Source organism: Anser anser, assembly GCF_964211835.1.
Source record: "Anser anser genome assembly, chromosome: 1".
Taxonomy (NCBI): domain Eukaryota; kingdom Metazoa; phylum Chordata; class Aves; order Anseriformes; family Anatidae; genus Anser; species Anser anser.
Window position 1 is genome coordinate 141,395,870 of NC_139720.1, and position 15,148 is coordinate 141,411,017.

A 15,148-nucleotide genomic window follows, 5' to 3' on the forward strand; every position below is an offset into this window, starting at 1 on the left:
GAGGTTCTTTGCAGGTTGAATACACCGTGTTTCCCCAGGAACCCAGGATGTTAGTCAAAAGCAAAGCTTCCCACCTTCTGCAGGAGCCCTCAGATTATACGATGATTTGCAAATGATGAGCACTGCCATCATGTCAGGTGACTTGGGACAATGATGACCTTTTTAGGACACTCCACAGAACATTTATGGCTCTAAATTAAATCAGAGCTACGACAGACTGTAGCTGGGAGATAAGCACCTGACATTAGGTACAAGGAATATCTGTGCTGGCCAGATATATCTACATGACAGTTTTCAAGGCCAGGCAGGGAAGTCTTATGAAGTAAGGGAGGTGGTGGAGTCACCGTCCCTGGGGGCGTTTAAGGAAAGGCTGGATGTGGTGCTTAGGGACATGGTTTAGTGGGTGACATTGGTGGTAGGACCAGATGATCTTGGAGGTCTTTTCCAACCCTAATGATGCTATGATTCTATAAGCATTAATAAGGGTTTGGAAAGACAGGAGGTAACCCAACAAAGCCTTCACCTAGGATTCCAGAATTTAGGCACTCAAGTTTCACTTTGGGTGGAATACAGGATGAACAAATCCCCCCAGATCTGTTTCCACTGTACCCTGACTGCCAAATTTTCAGTCACGCATGGCTATCCTATGTTACATAGTGTTCCCCAACAGCGCTGCTGAAAAAATATTCAGTGTATCTCATGTCATGCTTGTGACTATTGCCTTGTTGAACTAATACATTATTTGTAATAAAGAAACGGGAAAAAGTAAACAAGTCAACATTAGACAGAATTCAACAGAACATTACCATAGAAAAGGTAGATCATCTGTCAAAATGATGTAGAAGTTTTTTTGCAGTTTTCTCAATATCCCTAATCCATAGCGTTAATCAATTGTCTATACAAAATTTGAGGCAGCATGTGACAGAATAATTTCTACCTATATTATTTAAGATACTATTAGAAGGAGGCATGTTTCAAAAAAACCCTTCATATTGATTTGCCAACAGGCAACACTGTAAACTATATGTATCAGTGTCTTGGAAAAAGATGCTTCTAGTTTCATCCTATAAACTGTTTCTACATGATATACTATTGTAACCACCTTGTCCAGTTCCCTACTCAAAACACAAACAAACAAACAAAACAAACAAACATGCATTTGAGCCCAGGTCTTCCTGAAGTAAATTCACAGCTTAAAACAAGCTTCTTTGTTTACCCTATGAGGCTAAGACAGCAGGGGATGTGCATATCATAAGTAATTATGTAGTCAAAATATCTCCCTCGTTATATGTTTCCTTTCAAAGAGCTCTGGACCAGAATGGCTTTATGTAAGTGACAGCAGCTGTGACTATCCAAGGGTATTTTAGAAGTCACCATAACGTTAAGACAGAAGCAGCTGTGCCCATGTAGCTGCTCACCACTTTTCTGGGCTACAGCACAGAAACTGAAGAAAAGAGCACTTGGCCAAATCTGAGATATCCTACTGAATACAAACTGTGACTGTGCTATTTCCCACACTAGAACAAAACAGGGCACTAATTCAACATGGACACAGCAGTAACACACCTTAAAGAAAAACAATTATTCATTGGAAATATAAAAGCACTGACAGAAAAGAATTCTTCATGTCACTGAGGGTCCCCTTGGCTGAAAGGAGAGAAGGAAGTCTTTCTCACTAATTACACAGAAATGGTGTTTACCTTTCAGCCATGCAATTTAGAGCATAAAGAATTATACTAGCAATCACCTGGGCTGTTACTAACCCAGAACTGTATGCAGTATGCATCCATTGATCTCTATATGACTTTAGCGAGAGCCTCTGAGCGATCATATTTTATGGCTAAGACTTCTAGGAACTTCACTGCCCACAGTCTTAAAGGAAGCCACATCTTTTTTTTCCCCATTCTCCCTGAATTCTCTTCTCCTTATCTTCAAGTCCTTAATACACATCTATCACAAATGGTACCTGACGGGTAAGCATGCCAACTGTTTACATGATCTTGACTGAACCTTGCACAGAATATGTGCTTTTAAATGCACTGCGAGGAAAGCTGTAGAGAACCGAAGTATAAAATAAACAATGAATAACTCATATCTAAATGTGTAATGGCACATCCCAAGCCCCTTCCACCACCAAGGATGTAGCAGCAGTGCTATGCAAGATACATCATTCTTTCTCTAAAGTCTAAGAACTTAAAAGCCTTAACTTGACTTAACCTGACTACTCTTAAGTAAGTGCAGCCCTCTAAACAACAAAAGGCAATAGCAAGTAAAATCAGTGTGAACCTCAGAAACTCAGTTGTGTTGTGCAGTTTTTCTATACATTACCAAAAAATCACTGCAATGTTCTTTTGAAGTTATCATTTTTGCAAAACATGAAAAATACTTGCAAACGCTGTAGACTGCTTCTGCCTCCTCATATGGATTAACACTTGATTTTCTTTCAGAACATCCCAAGAGGGTTGAAATGTTTTAATATAGGACACTGAGAGCACTGAATAGCTTTATTTTTAGGTAAGGTTGGGCTTAATTAGGCCTCTAGGAGAGGGATTCAAACGCAGCCAAAAACACACACCGAAAACTCAGAAATAAGGCTAAAATTCTTTTACCATCCCAATGGAAATCCTGTCTTTTCTAAAGAAGACATACACCATTCTGTATGACCCTCTGTTTGCAAAGCACAGCCTACAAATGTAGGGAAGTAATACACATAAATGGGTAAGCTGCCTGGAAGAGAGATAACTGCTTCAGAAAGAAGAACAGATAACACCTAAGTGCAGATACTTGCAGTATGATCTTAATTGTTCAGTCTGCCAAGAATTTTCTTCCATTAACACCTCTGTATGTTCATGTTATCATATACTCAAGCCCAAAGTCTGTACTTTGACACAAAATCTTGTTCACTGTAACAGCACAGTCAGCAAGTTGCTGCTTGTACTATTTCTCCTTCAGTGCTGCTGAAGCACAGATAAATTCCTTGGTAAGTCAGTAACAGCCACATCACTGCTTTATTACCACATGTGAAACCAGTCCATACTCACCTTGCTGCATCCTCTTCTAGAAGAAGCTTCACGAACTGCCTGGGTATGTGCAGCGACAGCACGCTCTCAGCCATTTGCTCCAAGATTCTCAAGTGGTTTCCATCGGTGGTGGGGAAGCGATACATCCGACAAATGGCGCCACCAAACACTGAAGTAATAAAAACATGTTATTTAATCAGAGGGTTTGAGTTAAAAGCATACGAAGTCTCTCCTACTATTTTTTTTAGAGAGGCTTTGATTCACTAACATGCTGTAACACACTGCTATAAAAATCCAATTTAACTAGGTAGCCATCTAGCTTCTCCAAACAGGCACATTCTGCAATGATCATTCTTCCAGCATTCACATGAAAAGTCTTGAAATGATTTAAAACACTGGTAAGGAAATAAAACACAGATTCAACTTGTGAACTTTTATTTTCCTCACTTCCTGCACTTTCCTCTCATGTAAGCAGTTGCTGGAAAGCTAATCTTTCTTCAAGATAAAAAATTTAAACAACTGCTCTGCTTCACCCCACCCCAAAAAAATGCTTAGGAGTGGACTAGCAAATTTTATGGAAACTTTTATAGCACAATCAACAATTTAAAAAGTTTGCTTCTGCTGCTTTTACGATACAAAACGATAGCGCAAATGATAAAATAATTTATTCTTGTATGACCCTCAAATAGGCTGCTCAGTCAGCAGCCTGTTCCTATTCAAATGAAACATCTGCTTAAATGCCCTGGGGCCAAAGCAAAGAGCAAGAGCTTAGCTTTTACTGATGCTGAAAGCCTACTTGTTACAGTCCACAGCAGCTTACCAGATTTCAGTAGTGCATCTTTCCGTAATGAAGCATATTTGGATCTGATTCCTAAAGATTCTGTTAAACTTTCGTCAACTGGTAACACGGTCTAAACAAAAACAAACAAAAACAAACAATAAAGAAAAAAGCCTCAGTGTCAAGGCAACATGAAGTGATGACCCTATTAGACAGACTTAAAGGAAATATTCGACACAAGGCAGGTTTAAAAATAAGATATTCCAGATATGTTCACTGCAAAAAAAAAAAAAAAAAAAAAAAAAAACTATCGCAGGTTGAAATAATAAATCCACTTAAATGCAACAATTTAAACATTCTTGTTCAATGCTACTGCAGTTTCAAATGCTGTAAAAAATTTCATCTAGTCCGTGAACTACTTAATGTTAGCACAGCTCCAGAGTCCTCAGAGCTACTCAAACATACGCCAGCTGTAGGTTTTTTCTGATATAAAGTGATACTGATACACATTGCAACTGTGATACACAGATATGGCTGCAATTATCACCAGTACATTCAGCACACAAGGTTTACAGAATTAAGCATATGTCTGGGTTGAGAAATCACTATACCTGTTCTAATAAAACTTTTTTTGATCACAAAAAAAAAAAGCAGTATTCAAGTAACCTGTTCAGTTTTATTAAAATCTTTTATGCTACTTTTAAGATACGTTTTTAAAAGGTGCTTGGGAAAATTCTGGAAATTCTGCCTAATGTTCCCTGACCACCCCATACAGCTTTGCTTGATACCACTGTCCAATTCACAGTGTGCAATACCCCAGCTTAGTGAAACTGCTTGTGGATGCCTCAGTGTAGCAGGTGTACTAACATACACTACCACAAGCCTATTCTGATGAAAGGCACTTGAAGCTAAAGCTTAGTTACTGTAAGCTATTTTTTTCCTCTAGATTTTAAACTCCAAACATGAGCAATAAGATCTCTGCCAAATACGAAAGTGCTCCACAGCATTAGGCTGCTCTTCATAGTATTTTGAAATTGGAAAGCACCAATAAATTACAAGGCAAGTTGACAGCAGGTCTCAACACAGTTTATTTCAACGCTAGCAATAAATCTTCATCTTTCTGAAGCTGATATAATGGTTATACTCACCCTTCCATTAATTGTATCAGGTGACCTTGTCACTGGAGGCCTTTGGTCAGTTTTTTCTTCCATTTGCCATCCAATAACTGTAATGTTACCTACGCGGTCACTTTCAGCAGACCTGCAACAAACACTCTGCGTTGAAATTTTTTTGGAGGTGGACCTGTTTATCAACAAGGGAACACTTATAAAAGGCTATTAATCTTCAGACTTGATGAACATTTTAAATAGGAAGCTTTTCAATTTAATTTTACATATTCTTACAATAAGCTATTCCAATAGGAAAATGTTCTCGTTCCTTAGGGATACTGTCAGACCTCCTAATTGAAGGCAACCTAAAACCATGAGTGTGTTTCAATACTTTTGTAAAACCAGAAAGGGTTCAAATTTTACAATTAGCTTGTTGTAGTCAAAAAAAATAAAGATCTGAAATTGTGAACATTAACAGAGAGCAGATAATTGGATGCATACCTGCACATGTGTGCCTGTACATCCAAAATCTAATCTTTTAACTCTCAATCAGGAGCCTGCTACTTGCATGCAGCAACTGGTACAGGCTGGTTGTAAATTCTGATAATGCACGGACTAGATAGAAGTAGCACACTGAAAACCCTCCAGTTAAGAGAGACTTGAGTCAAAGCCACCCATTAGGAGTCTGATCACATTTTGTGCTTCTGCAGTTAGGTTGTTTAGATTGGGAAAATCAGGGGCCTGACATTCCAGAAAGAAGAGCTGATGCTAGAGAGACGGATCCCAAAAGGAAGTGGTCTAGGGAAGAAGAAGGTGAAGATCCTCAATGGAGGAAAGGTGAGGATGGAGGTGAGGGATTATCCTACAGATCAGGGAGGTGCAAGGACACAAATACCAAGGACAGCCAGGATCCCTAGCCACTAACAGCTGAGCAGCCGCACAGCATGAACTGACACAACTTTCTGCCCAACCTTCCCAGACCAGCAGCAATCTCCCTGCTGGGGATGGAAGTCAAGACCACATGAGCGTATCACAGAGGAGGGAGGAAGTGTGTGTGTGAGACAGAACCCAATAAGGTAAAAGCTCTAACCTTGCTGGTTTTTAAATAAACCCCAGTACCCTCATCTACCACAGCTGCTATTTATTCTGTCTCTCCCACGACACAGAGTAATCTTGGCAGAGATATATGTTATTATTTGAAGATAAGTTCTGAGTGGTATTTTAAGATTGTTGTTTACATTTTGAAATATGCTGGGACAATCAAGACAATAACAACAACAACAACAACAACCACCACCACCCTTGAAAAGACAACACTGGAGAGACAAAAGAAATAAGCACACTGGAAGGCTACAAGAAAAGGTCTAAACATCCAAGTCATGCAGTATGTTTATAAACATTGCTTAGCATCCAGCTTACACATCCGACAGGTAATATGACAATGAAAAGGTATGCATGTATTCACACACTTTGCTCTACTAATCAGAATACACTTGATATCACAAAGGGCATTTATTAAAGCCCACTTTCAACTGTGTCATGAAAGATTAAATCTAATAGAATAATGACATCTATCACACAACCATGAAATTTCAGCTATCGCATTCCTCTTCTTTTTCACCCTCATCTTCACAGTTACGATAAATTATACTATTCCACCCATCATCAGTGTCATACTTTTGGTGTCTTTTCTGACTCACCTCCCTCATCTGCTCCCCCTGTTAAATCATGTATTTATTTTTCTTTACAAAACATTGGAGAGAAAAGCCCAAAATTTTACTTCTCTCTCCTCTTCACGTCAAAAGCTTTGTCCATGGCTTGGTTAGCTGTGTTATGAAGTTTCTGAATGTTTGTCACAGTCACCGTTTCTAGTGCTAATAATGCTGATTTACAAACACATTCTTCTTCAGCCTCTCTGATTATGTTTCTCCCCTTCAAGTGATTTTCCCTTGCCTTCTCCGACAAGAATTCCTGTCCAGCCTTCAACACACATTACTACAATGCACACTTACACTCCAAGGCTCTCTTTTCTTAACCTCACTTTGCTTTCCTCATTCTTCTCCAAGCCTCCACTTAACTTCATCCCACACTGGATTTCATGTGTGCGGTTTAACTCTTCTGATTAGAACTATTACCTTCAGGATGTGTAGCAAACTCACACCCTCTTCTTTTTCATTTCCTACTTTTTATCTATTATTTCTCTTCTATTACCTATTTAAGCCAAAGTGTTCCAAACAGGTAAGGTAAGCCTCTGTTTTGATGGGTTCCAATCTCCCTCCCACAAGCTCTTCACCTATCAGCATAGCTAAAAATGTTCTGTTTTGCCACTCTCCACACACACATACAGAGAGACGATAGGACAAAATTAACAAAAATGCAATTGGTCTTGACAACACTCTTTGACTTGTAGAACTAGAACCAAAGTCTAACACAATTCAGCATGTCTGAAAAGGTCTTGTTCCACAAGTTTTAATTGCCATGTAATATAAAATCTCCCCCTTTTTAATTTTTTTTTTTCTTTCCTTAGTAGTGGCCTGGAACTTAAAAACAATAAAATAAACAAAAAAGTCTTCATCCCATCTCATGGACAGCTTTCACTACATCCTAACCAGCTTCCAAAAATTAAGATAGATGATTCCTAAATGGAGGAAAACACTACAAACCTTAGTGTTAAGTGCAACCTGTGATTCTTCTCCTGAAGAAGCTCTTTTACGGTGAACATCCCAGAACCCAACAGATACATCTGGAAAGAAGATGATTACCAAAACTGTAATTATTTACCTTCGCAACAAACAAAGCCTGTGTCCACCAAAGTCCAAAATACAATTTCTATTCTTCCTCAAAGTCTGAGGGGAAAAACCTAATTACATATGCCCATATATAACTAATTAAAACCCTTTAAAAATTAATAAATTTAGTAATTTATTAAAAATATTTTTTCTATCTGAGGACGGTAAGTCCTTTTCTTTCTCAAAGATTTAAGAGAAGGCACCTCAGTATTTAGAAGCTAAGGCCCAGTGATACAGGAACACTGAAAGCAATGACTGAATGGGACTCAGACTGAGTAGGTCAGCACTTCATAGTCCCTCCCTGACCCAGACTTGGCTCCTTGTGAAGAACACACCTTTTCAGGAGGTATTCCTCTTTCCCCACAGCCTCCCCCATGAAGCACTCTACAGAGGAGGACAGCCCGGCTGCCCCTGAGGAAGCTGCGAGAAAGCAGGCAAACGGGGCCTGAATCAGTATGCTGGGCAACAGCCTGAGCACAATCGGCTCGAATGGCCCCCTGATTCAGGTAGTTACGTGGGAGGGCTGGCACTTACATTTTTTTCTGTAAGGCAGCAAATGTTATCCCTGAACAAAATCACTAAGGGATCAGGGCAGGGGAATTTCTGAGAGCAAAGGAAAAACATTCTTCCCCAGAAACTTTTTTGCTGCTCTCTCTGCCTTGCTATCTTACAGAAGAAAATGACTGTGGTTAAACTAAGGGCAATCTTGCTACAGACCAGCCTTATCTGAGAAAACTGGCAGTACTCCCCACTCTGTTAAGTCCACCCTGTGGCATTTGTCCCTCCTTCCCCTACCCATCTTTTCTCTAGGAGGCATGTTGCTATGTCTTCGCTTTTTTCCACAAAACTTCCTAGTTTTATCTCATTGCTTCTCATTTGCTTGCTCCACACTGACTGGGGAGGCAACAGAATGACGAATACTTACTGTTCCCTGAGATCTATCTTTGACGTCATACACGGAGAGTTTGATTTGTGTCATTTGATTGATAAGAGAGTCTTGGAAAAAGGCAATGCTGCTTAGAAATATAGGATTACTTGTTCCCTGTAATCATAAACGAAAGAGGCAGAGAATAACACAAGGTGATGTTTGTTAGGAGGAAATACTTCTTGTGTTAACTTCAATTTTAAATCTAATCCAGCAGTACCTCAACACTTACCTCAATAATTTCTGTCTGTGCATGCTTCGTCCAGAATGCCTGAGGAGGTGTAGTTACACTCACTGCTACAAAACTATTTGGCTTTCGGTCTAGTGATGGAGTTAGCAGCTCACTGCAAGCTTGAGGCATGTAAAAGAGAAATAAATTTAGATCCACAGTTTTTCTCATAATTCTGTAAGACTCTACATTGTTTTAAAAGCATATAATGCGAGCAAGAAAACCATGAAAGGCCTAGGATTCAGTCTACCACTACACCATGAAAGCAGACATCATTCACGTTTGTGCATACAGACAGTAAATACGCCATCAGATCACTCTTGCTCCAAGCTGTACAACTGTACATTAAGCTTGTTCTCTTCCAACACCTGCCTATCCATCCCTCCAGCACAGCTCATTAAAACAGTGTACATGCAGAGAATTTCCACTGGGAATCTCATGAGCATGGCTGTATTTGACCTGAAGTCACACTCCAATAACCCCTTTAACAAACCCTATTTTGCCATGGAGAACCAAAAGGAGTCCTTGAACGTTGATCAAGAAGCACTACTATGAGGAGAACTAGCTTGTAATTACAAAAGGACAATAATTTATCTCTTCTAAAATGATACAGAGAGTTTAACTGCTGGGAAGGGACTACAGTGAATAGAAAACAACTATCAGAAATTCCAGTGAACGACTCTACACAACTACATTGCAATTCAGAGCTAAATTCTAGCTAGCTAGATACAAGTAATTACAGCATGGTCTTGCTCTGCTTTAGCTAGATGTGCAAGGTTAATTTTGAATTTACCTGGGCTAGCAAAATGCTTAAATGTACACTGAACAGCTTTGCAGTTCTGTGTATTTTTAAATTTATCTGAAAATATTTAAAAATCCTTATTCAGTTCCGAGGAATTCTAGTTAACATTATTATTCATAGTATTCTTATACACATCTGTGCAATTTATCTAATCTGTGCAAATTATCTAATTTTCATTTCAATCATACTGGTAAGAGCAGAAACTTCCAAACAACTGAACACTATTAGAGCAAGAAAAGCATGCTGCAGTTGAAAATGTGGACTGAATTTTAATGAAAAAAATGTTTCTCACTTATTTTTCAAGTGAGGTGAGTCAATGCACAAGTTTCTTGTCCATACTGAAACATCCCAGAAATTAGGTCACTGAAGCATCTCACATTATCACTTGATAGCAAAGACCACAGGAAAAAAGGTATGTGTGATAGTTGGTAACTCTTACAAAATATTCCGTCTGAAAATGGTGTTTCCACCAAATCTTCAGTTTGCTTGAAGACTTGAACTGTTGATATACTAAGACTGAGGACAGTTTCATAGTATCTTCACATAAACTAAATGTACATTTAAAAATAACATTCACATAGCAAACATTTAGAAGTTTATAGGGCAGATGTTTTAACTGCAGATTTTTAAAAACATCACAAAATCCTTTGGCTATCTATCAAAAGCTACAGTACAGGCAGCAAGAAAGCTGTACCTCATCTCCATAAGAATCACAGCAAAGATTCAATCCTTACTATATGAAAGGCACTTCAAAATCAAAATTAAAAAAAATAAATCCACATATACTTAATAGAACATATAGTCAAAATTATCAAAAGTCTAAACAATCCTAAAAACCACTAAACATACCTAAACTGAACTCTAATATCGGCTCATCTGGATCTTGAATATTTCCTGTAAACCAAAAAAATTAGCACAAGGTTAGCGAAGCATTGCTCTCATGTGAACCCGTCCTTGAAATTGTAGTTACAGGGGAAGAAATTAAATTTGATAGAAAATATTAACATTCTTAATTCAATGAGCCATGAATATTTAGAATATTCATTAGCTAATCTTTGGTACTTAAAATTTATTTTAAAAACCTGAGATGAACTGATTTTCTAAGATATGTTAAAACAATGACTAAAATATGTAAAACTACACAAGATTATACTGAATATGGGAATACAAAATGCCAAATCTCAGTGGAAAATAAAAGAATTAAAGCCACTTAGTGTCTGAGCCACTATTAGCTCCAAATTATTAAATCAGATATATCTCCTCAGTGATCAGTGAACAGGGAAGAGTTGGAAAGTACCTGTCTCTCTCACTAATCAAATAAAGACTCCAGGGATTACAGTGCTAATTTACTCACCGTAAAAGATGGGGAAGATAAATCTAAGATTCCTGAACTCTCTTGAAAATTATATGCAATGTCAAACTAGGAGGCTGCCAAGACTCTTCCTAGACAACCTTGAAATTCTTTTACTGTTTTTTTCCCCGTTGCCTATTTTTCACTGAAAAACATAACTGCACAAAATCTACTTTAATTTCTTTTTTCTTCCCTCTCCAATTTGAGTGTTTTGTCTGCATTAAGAATGACAATTTTAAGACTGTTGAACACTTCAGATAATAAGACACATCTAAATCTTCTAGAAATGGGAATTAAAAAACGGTAATGTTAGTAAAGGGCAGATTCTGAAAGGGGCAATAAAGCAATAGCTGATAAGAAGGTACGTACCTGCGAGAGAAAGGCCTAGCATGTCTGAGGTGACATCAATGGTGGAGGCCCGTTGCACAGTGCGGGACTTTGCACCATGGCGGGGACTGTGTTCTCTTGCTGTCATTTTTTCATGAAGAACCCTTCTTTTCTTGCTGCTTGGCTTTACTGATGTTTGTCTTATGGAGCAGCAGAGTGCAGCAGGTTGTCTCCAAGTGCTATTCCTCTAACATTACCATGCTAAACCATAAAGGGAGAAAAAATGTACACCAGAATTTTAGGCCACGATCAGCTGTTGCTCTTTTTAACAGCAGCAAACTTCCTGCCATAAAATTGCCTCAGGTCACTCAAATAAACCACTCAAGGCAGATCCAAAGCACAGTAAGTCAATTTTCATGAACAGTACATCTGTAGCATTTTACTGCAACTTGTTGAAGACTGTACCACACGCAAGAAAGGCTCTTCTGTCAGAGAACAGGGGTTGAGAGACTCGTTAACAGACCAGCTGCTCTTCCCCTTTGTCTAAGTTATTAAATCACGCTTAATGAAGCTTCCTGGTTTTCATAATCCCTAGGGAGCACAAGTAAATTTGTCAGATGGGGCCTCCGTCTGCAGAGGTAGGACAACAGATTAGGACAAAGGGACACGGGGTTGGCAGAATGTGGAACAAAAGAGCAGGAAATGTTTTTAGTGTCAGCAAGCTGTGTCTTTCTAGGCTCTATCACCATGAGAATGGGATATTGAAAACTACAAATAAAACCTTCCGGGTCAGGGTGAGGTTGAAATTCTGGCATGGCAATGTAAAGAAAAAGCAAAACGGGATGACTGATGATGTGCCATACAGCAGCGTTTGTGCTTTTTGTTCACCCAGTACTCTGTGAACGTACTTGAAAGGTTTTCTTCCTTTCACAATGTCTATAAAGTCAATTATTATGCTAGAAAAGAAACACAGTGCCCACAGAACATTTGATTACGTTGTTAAATTTGGTTAAATGTAGTGCACTTGGTTTCACTGGTAAATTTGTATTTTCCTTCCATCAGCCACGTCAGCACTGCACTTACGGAACTTTTCTATTCCTTTCACAGTATTTTGACAAAATCCATTCATTTAGAAAGTGACATTAGGAGTAAAATCTGAAAAACTGAAAGGTAGAAATACAATGATTAATGCCCTCAGAGAAGCCCTTTATTCATATTACAAAATATTTGAACCACACTGCATAATGGTAGCATTTTTTTCCTCTTAGGTTGAGGGACCTAACAACGGACAAGATGCATTATATTTAAATAAACCACCTAACTTTTACTTGTGTTTTTAAAAGGCATTTTAAATCTGTCTGAGGGCCACCCAGAGGAATATTCAACCTGCTTAACTCAAAACTCTAAATTTAATGAGCACCTCCCTCTGGAACACTTCAAAATAATCTCCCTCTCTCCACAGGGAATTCAAGTGTCTCCTTAACTAGCTCTGGTTCACTAAACATCTAATATTTAGATGCAAGTTAAGTACCAAAGACTACTGAATTGAGCACAGTCCTGGCCATCTACATGAGATTAGGAATGGGATTTGAAATGGGCAACTAATTCTAAGGAGGAAGGAATTTGGGCCATGTCCAGCAGATGGGCCGGTCTATTGCCCCTTAGAACTAGTAATTTCCTTCAGTGATTCAATTCACAACTGAATACTGTCGTACTCAATACAGTACTAAATCATTAATAGGATGTCATAAACTAATTCCAAGTAGAAAAAAAAAAGGAAACTGTTGAGTGGAAGAAGCAGAAATTGAGAACTCTGAACATCCCATCTCCAAAAGCTTTGAAACTCTAACAGCATGCAAAATGACAGCCAAAAATTGGAGCAGGTAGTTTTCCAGTTCTTGCGGAATCACAGAATAGTCGAGGTTGGAATCACAGAGGTTGGAAGGAACCTCTGGAGTTCATCTAGCCCAAACCCTCTGCTCAAACGAAGTGTCACCTAGAGCAAGTTGCTCAGGACTGCCTCCAGCTGAGTTGTGGACAAGAATGGAGACTCCACAACCTCTCTGGGCAACCTGGTTGTTCCCATGTCTGATTACTGACAGTAAAAAAGCTTTTTATCTTTTCTTTTAACATTTAAGTGGTAAAGTGGCTAGAGAACCACCAGTCTTTCTGCAATAGTATTGAATGTCCTAAGATTTGGTCAAATAAAACTTCCATCAGAACTCTTTGCCAGTTTACAAGTCCCTCACAATTCTATTCTTTTTCCTTCTTTCAGCAATACATTTTTCTTGGTTTGTTCTTTATGTAATGTAATGTTAATGGTTTGTAAGTACATTAAACCTAAGTGCCTAATGAAACAGAACAGCTACAAAATGTGGTTGCAGAGATTTAGGCAGGATGCCATAGTCCCTTCCCCCAAATCCTACAAATACCCTATTAGACAATAACTAACATGTTCTCATAGCTAAGAATCAAACAGCAGATAGGTGAAAGAGTCTACTTTTTTTTTTAAATCAGAATCTCTGTAATTGCTGACATCCTTAAAAAGGGTCAATCTTTCAAAAGTTAAAATAGGGATAGATTTTTTTTAAACTATTTCTATCTAAATATTACTGAGAATAATATTCCAAGCCTAAGTCCTCAACTGTTCCTTTACATTGCAATATTAATTTATCACCTATGATAATATGATAAATTCTTAATTTACTGGCAATAGCTTACAATAATCTTACTTACAAGAGGGCTCTTTTCCTCATGTGCGGAGGGATTTTGCATGTCATAACATCGGTTAAGTCCACATCTGGAAATGAACAAAACAATCAGTATAAATAATCAATCTTTTATACAGTGTAAATCACTGCCAACAGAAAAGTATCCTTCTTAGATTAACTGTAAGTTTCACTTCTGATTACTAGATCTTGCATTAAAATCTACTGAAAACTAAGAGGCAAATAAAGAAGAGTACAATCCTCTGATGAACCTGACCCACTACTGGTGATAGCAATAGCCAGACAGAGCAGGAACACAAAGAAATAAGCTTATGCTGAAAAGGACTGACTTCAGGTCAGAATTTGGTGAGTAGGTGCAATGGCTGTAAGAAACATACATTAAAATGTTTACAGAAAGGCCTGGTGCTATAAGAAAAAGGATTGTAGATGATACACATTAAGAATGAAAAGCTTCTATAATGAAAAAGTTACTATACTTGCTTTTCTATAAGTTAAACTTCCCAATTTATATTGTTTGGAAGAGTTATAAGAGTTAAAACATCACAAGGAAAGATCATGCAAAGTAGTCAAAACACAGAAAATCAAAATATCGGGACGTAGGGCTGTTTCTCCATTTGGTGAAATTACGTGAGGTAGGCTTCCATGAACAGCTAGCAATAGGCATACAGGAAAAGTGAATTATTTATAAATATACTACAGGTTACCTGAAGGTTTGCATTTGCTAAATGTACCATCTAATTCAAGTATATTTACATGAACAGGATATGCCTTTTAAGACCTCACATGTATGGCATACAAACAAAAGAGATGAGGGAGTCGAGGCTCAGCTTTTGGATTTCATCGCCAGCCCTACCAATAACCGAGGATTGCTTAAGAAAACAGGTCTGAGCTCTTATCATCACTTACGGAAAGGGTTTCATCTCACCTAACTTCATTCGCGTAGGAGGCAAGTAGCTGATCTCACCTCATTGCCCAGGTTCTCTACGTAATCAATGGTGAGACACAGGCACCTCCAGAAAATGATTCTCCATTTCCCAGGGTAGGTGGGATGAATCACGCCATGAAGATACCTCTCGCTCTCATTTTAGA

General features: G+C 38.4%; 2 protein-coding genes across 11 annotated transcripts in view; both read right to left on the minus strand.

Annotated features, from left to right (window-relative positions):
• Positions 1 to 11,507, minus strand: part of INPP4A (inositol polyphosphate-4-phosphatase type I A) — a 52,700-nt gene extending 41,193 nt beyond the window's left edge. For 8 of the 10 annotated variants that reach the window (XM_083806500.1, XM_083806508.1, XM_083806501.1 and 5 more), the window contains exons 1-8: positions 11,373 to 11,507; positions 10,502 to 10,546; positions 8,854 to 8,972; positions 8,622 to 8,738; positions 7,571 to 7,650; positions 4,947 to 5,058; positions 3,841 to 3,931; positions 3,042 to 3,189 (exon numbers count right to left, since the gene is read on the minus strand). In XM_083806500.1, coding sequence (XP_083662626.1) covers positions 3,042 to 3,189; positions 3,841 to 3,931; positions 4,947 to 5,058; positions 7,571 to 7,650; positions 8,622 to 8,738; positions 8,854 to 8,972; positions 10,502 to 10,546; positions 11,373 to 11,478 — 818 coding nt within the window. In that variant the 5' untranslated portion in view covers positions 11,479 to 11,507. Of the gene's footprint in view, positions 1 to 3,041; positions 3,190 to 3,840; positions 3,932 to 4,946; positions 5,101 to 7,570; positions 7,651 to 8,621; positions 8,739 to 8,853; positions 8,973 to 10,501; positions 10,547 to 11,372 lie in introns of all 10 variants that reach the window. The other 2 variants (XM_083806505.1, XM_083806504.1) reach the window with 1 other exon arrangement.
• The window catches only part of COA5 (cytochrome c oxidase assembly factor 5), a 75,948-nt gene continuing 72,172 nt past the window's right edge, over positions 11,373 to 15,148 (minus strand). Inside the window, exons 4-5 of the transcript XR_014574330.1 lie at positions 14,067 to 14,130; positions 11,373 to 11,591 (exon numbers count right to left, since the gene is read on the minus strand). The gene's annotated coding sequence lies outside the window, so the exon portion shown is untranslated. The remainder of the gene's footprint in view (positions 11,592 to 14,066; positions 14,131 to 15,148) is intronic.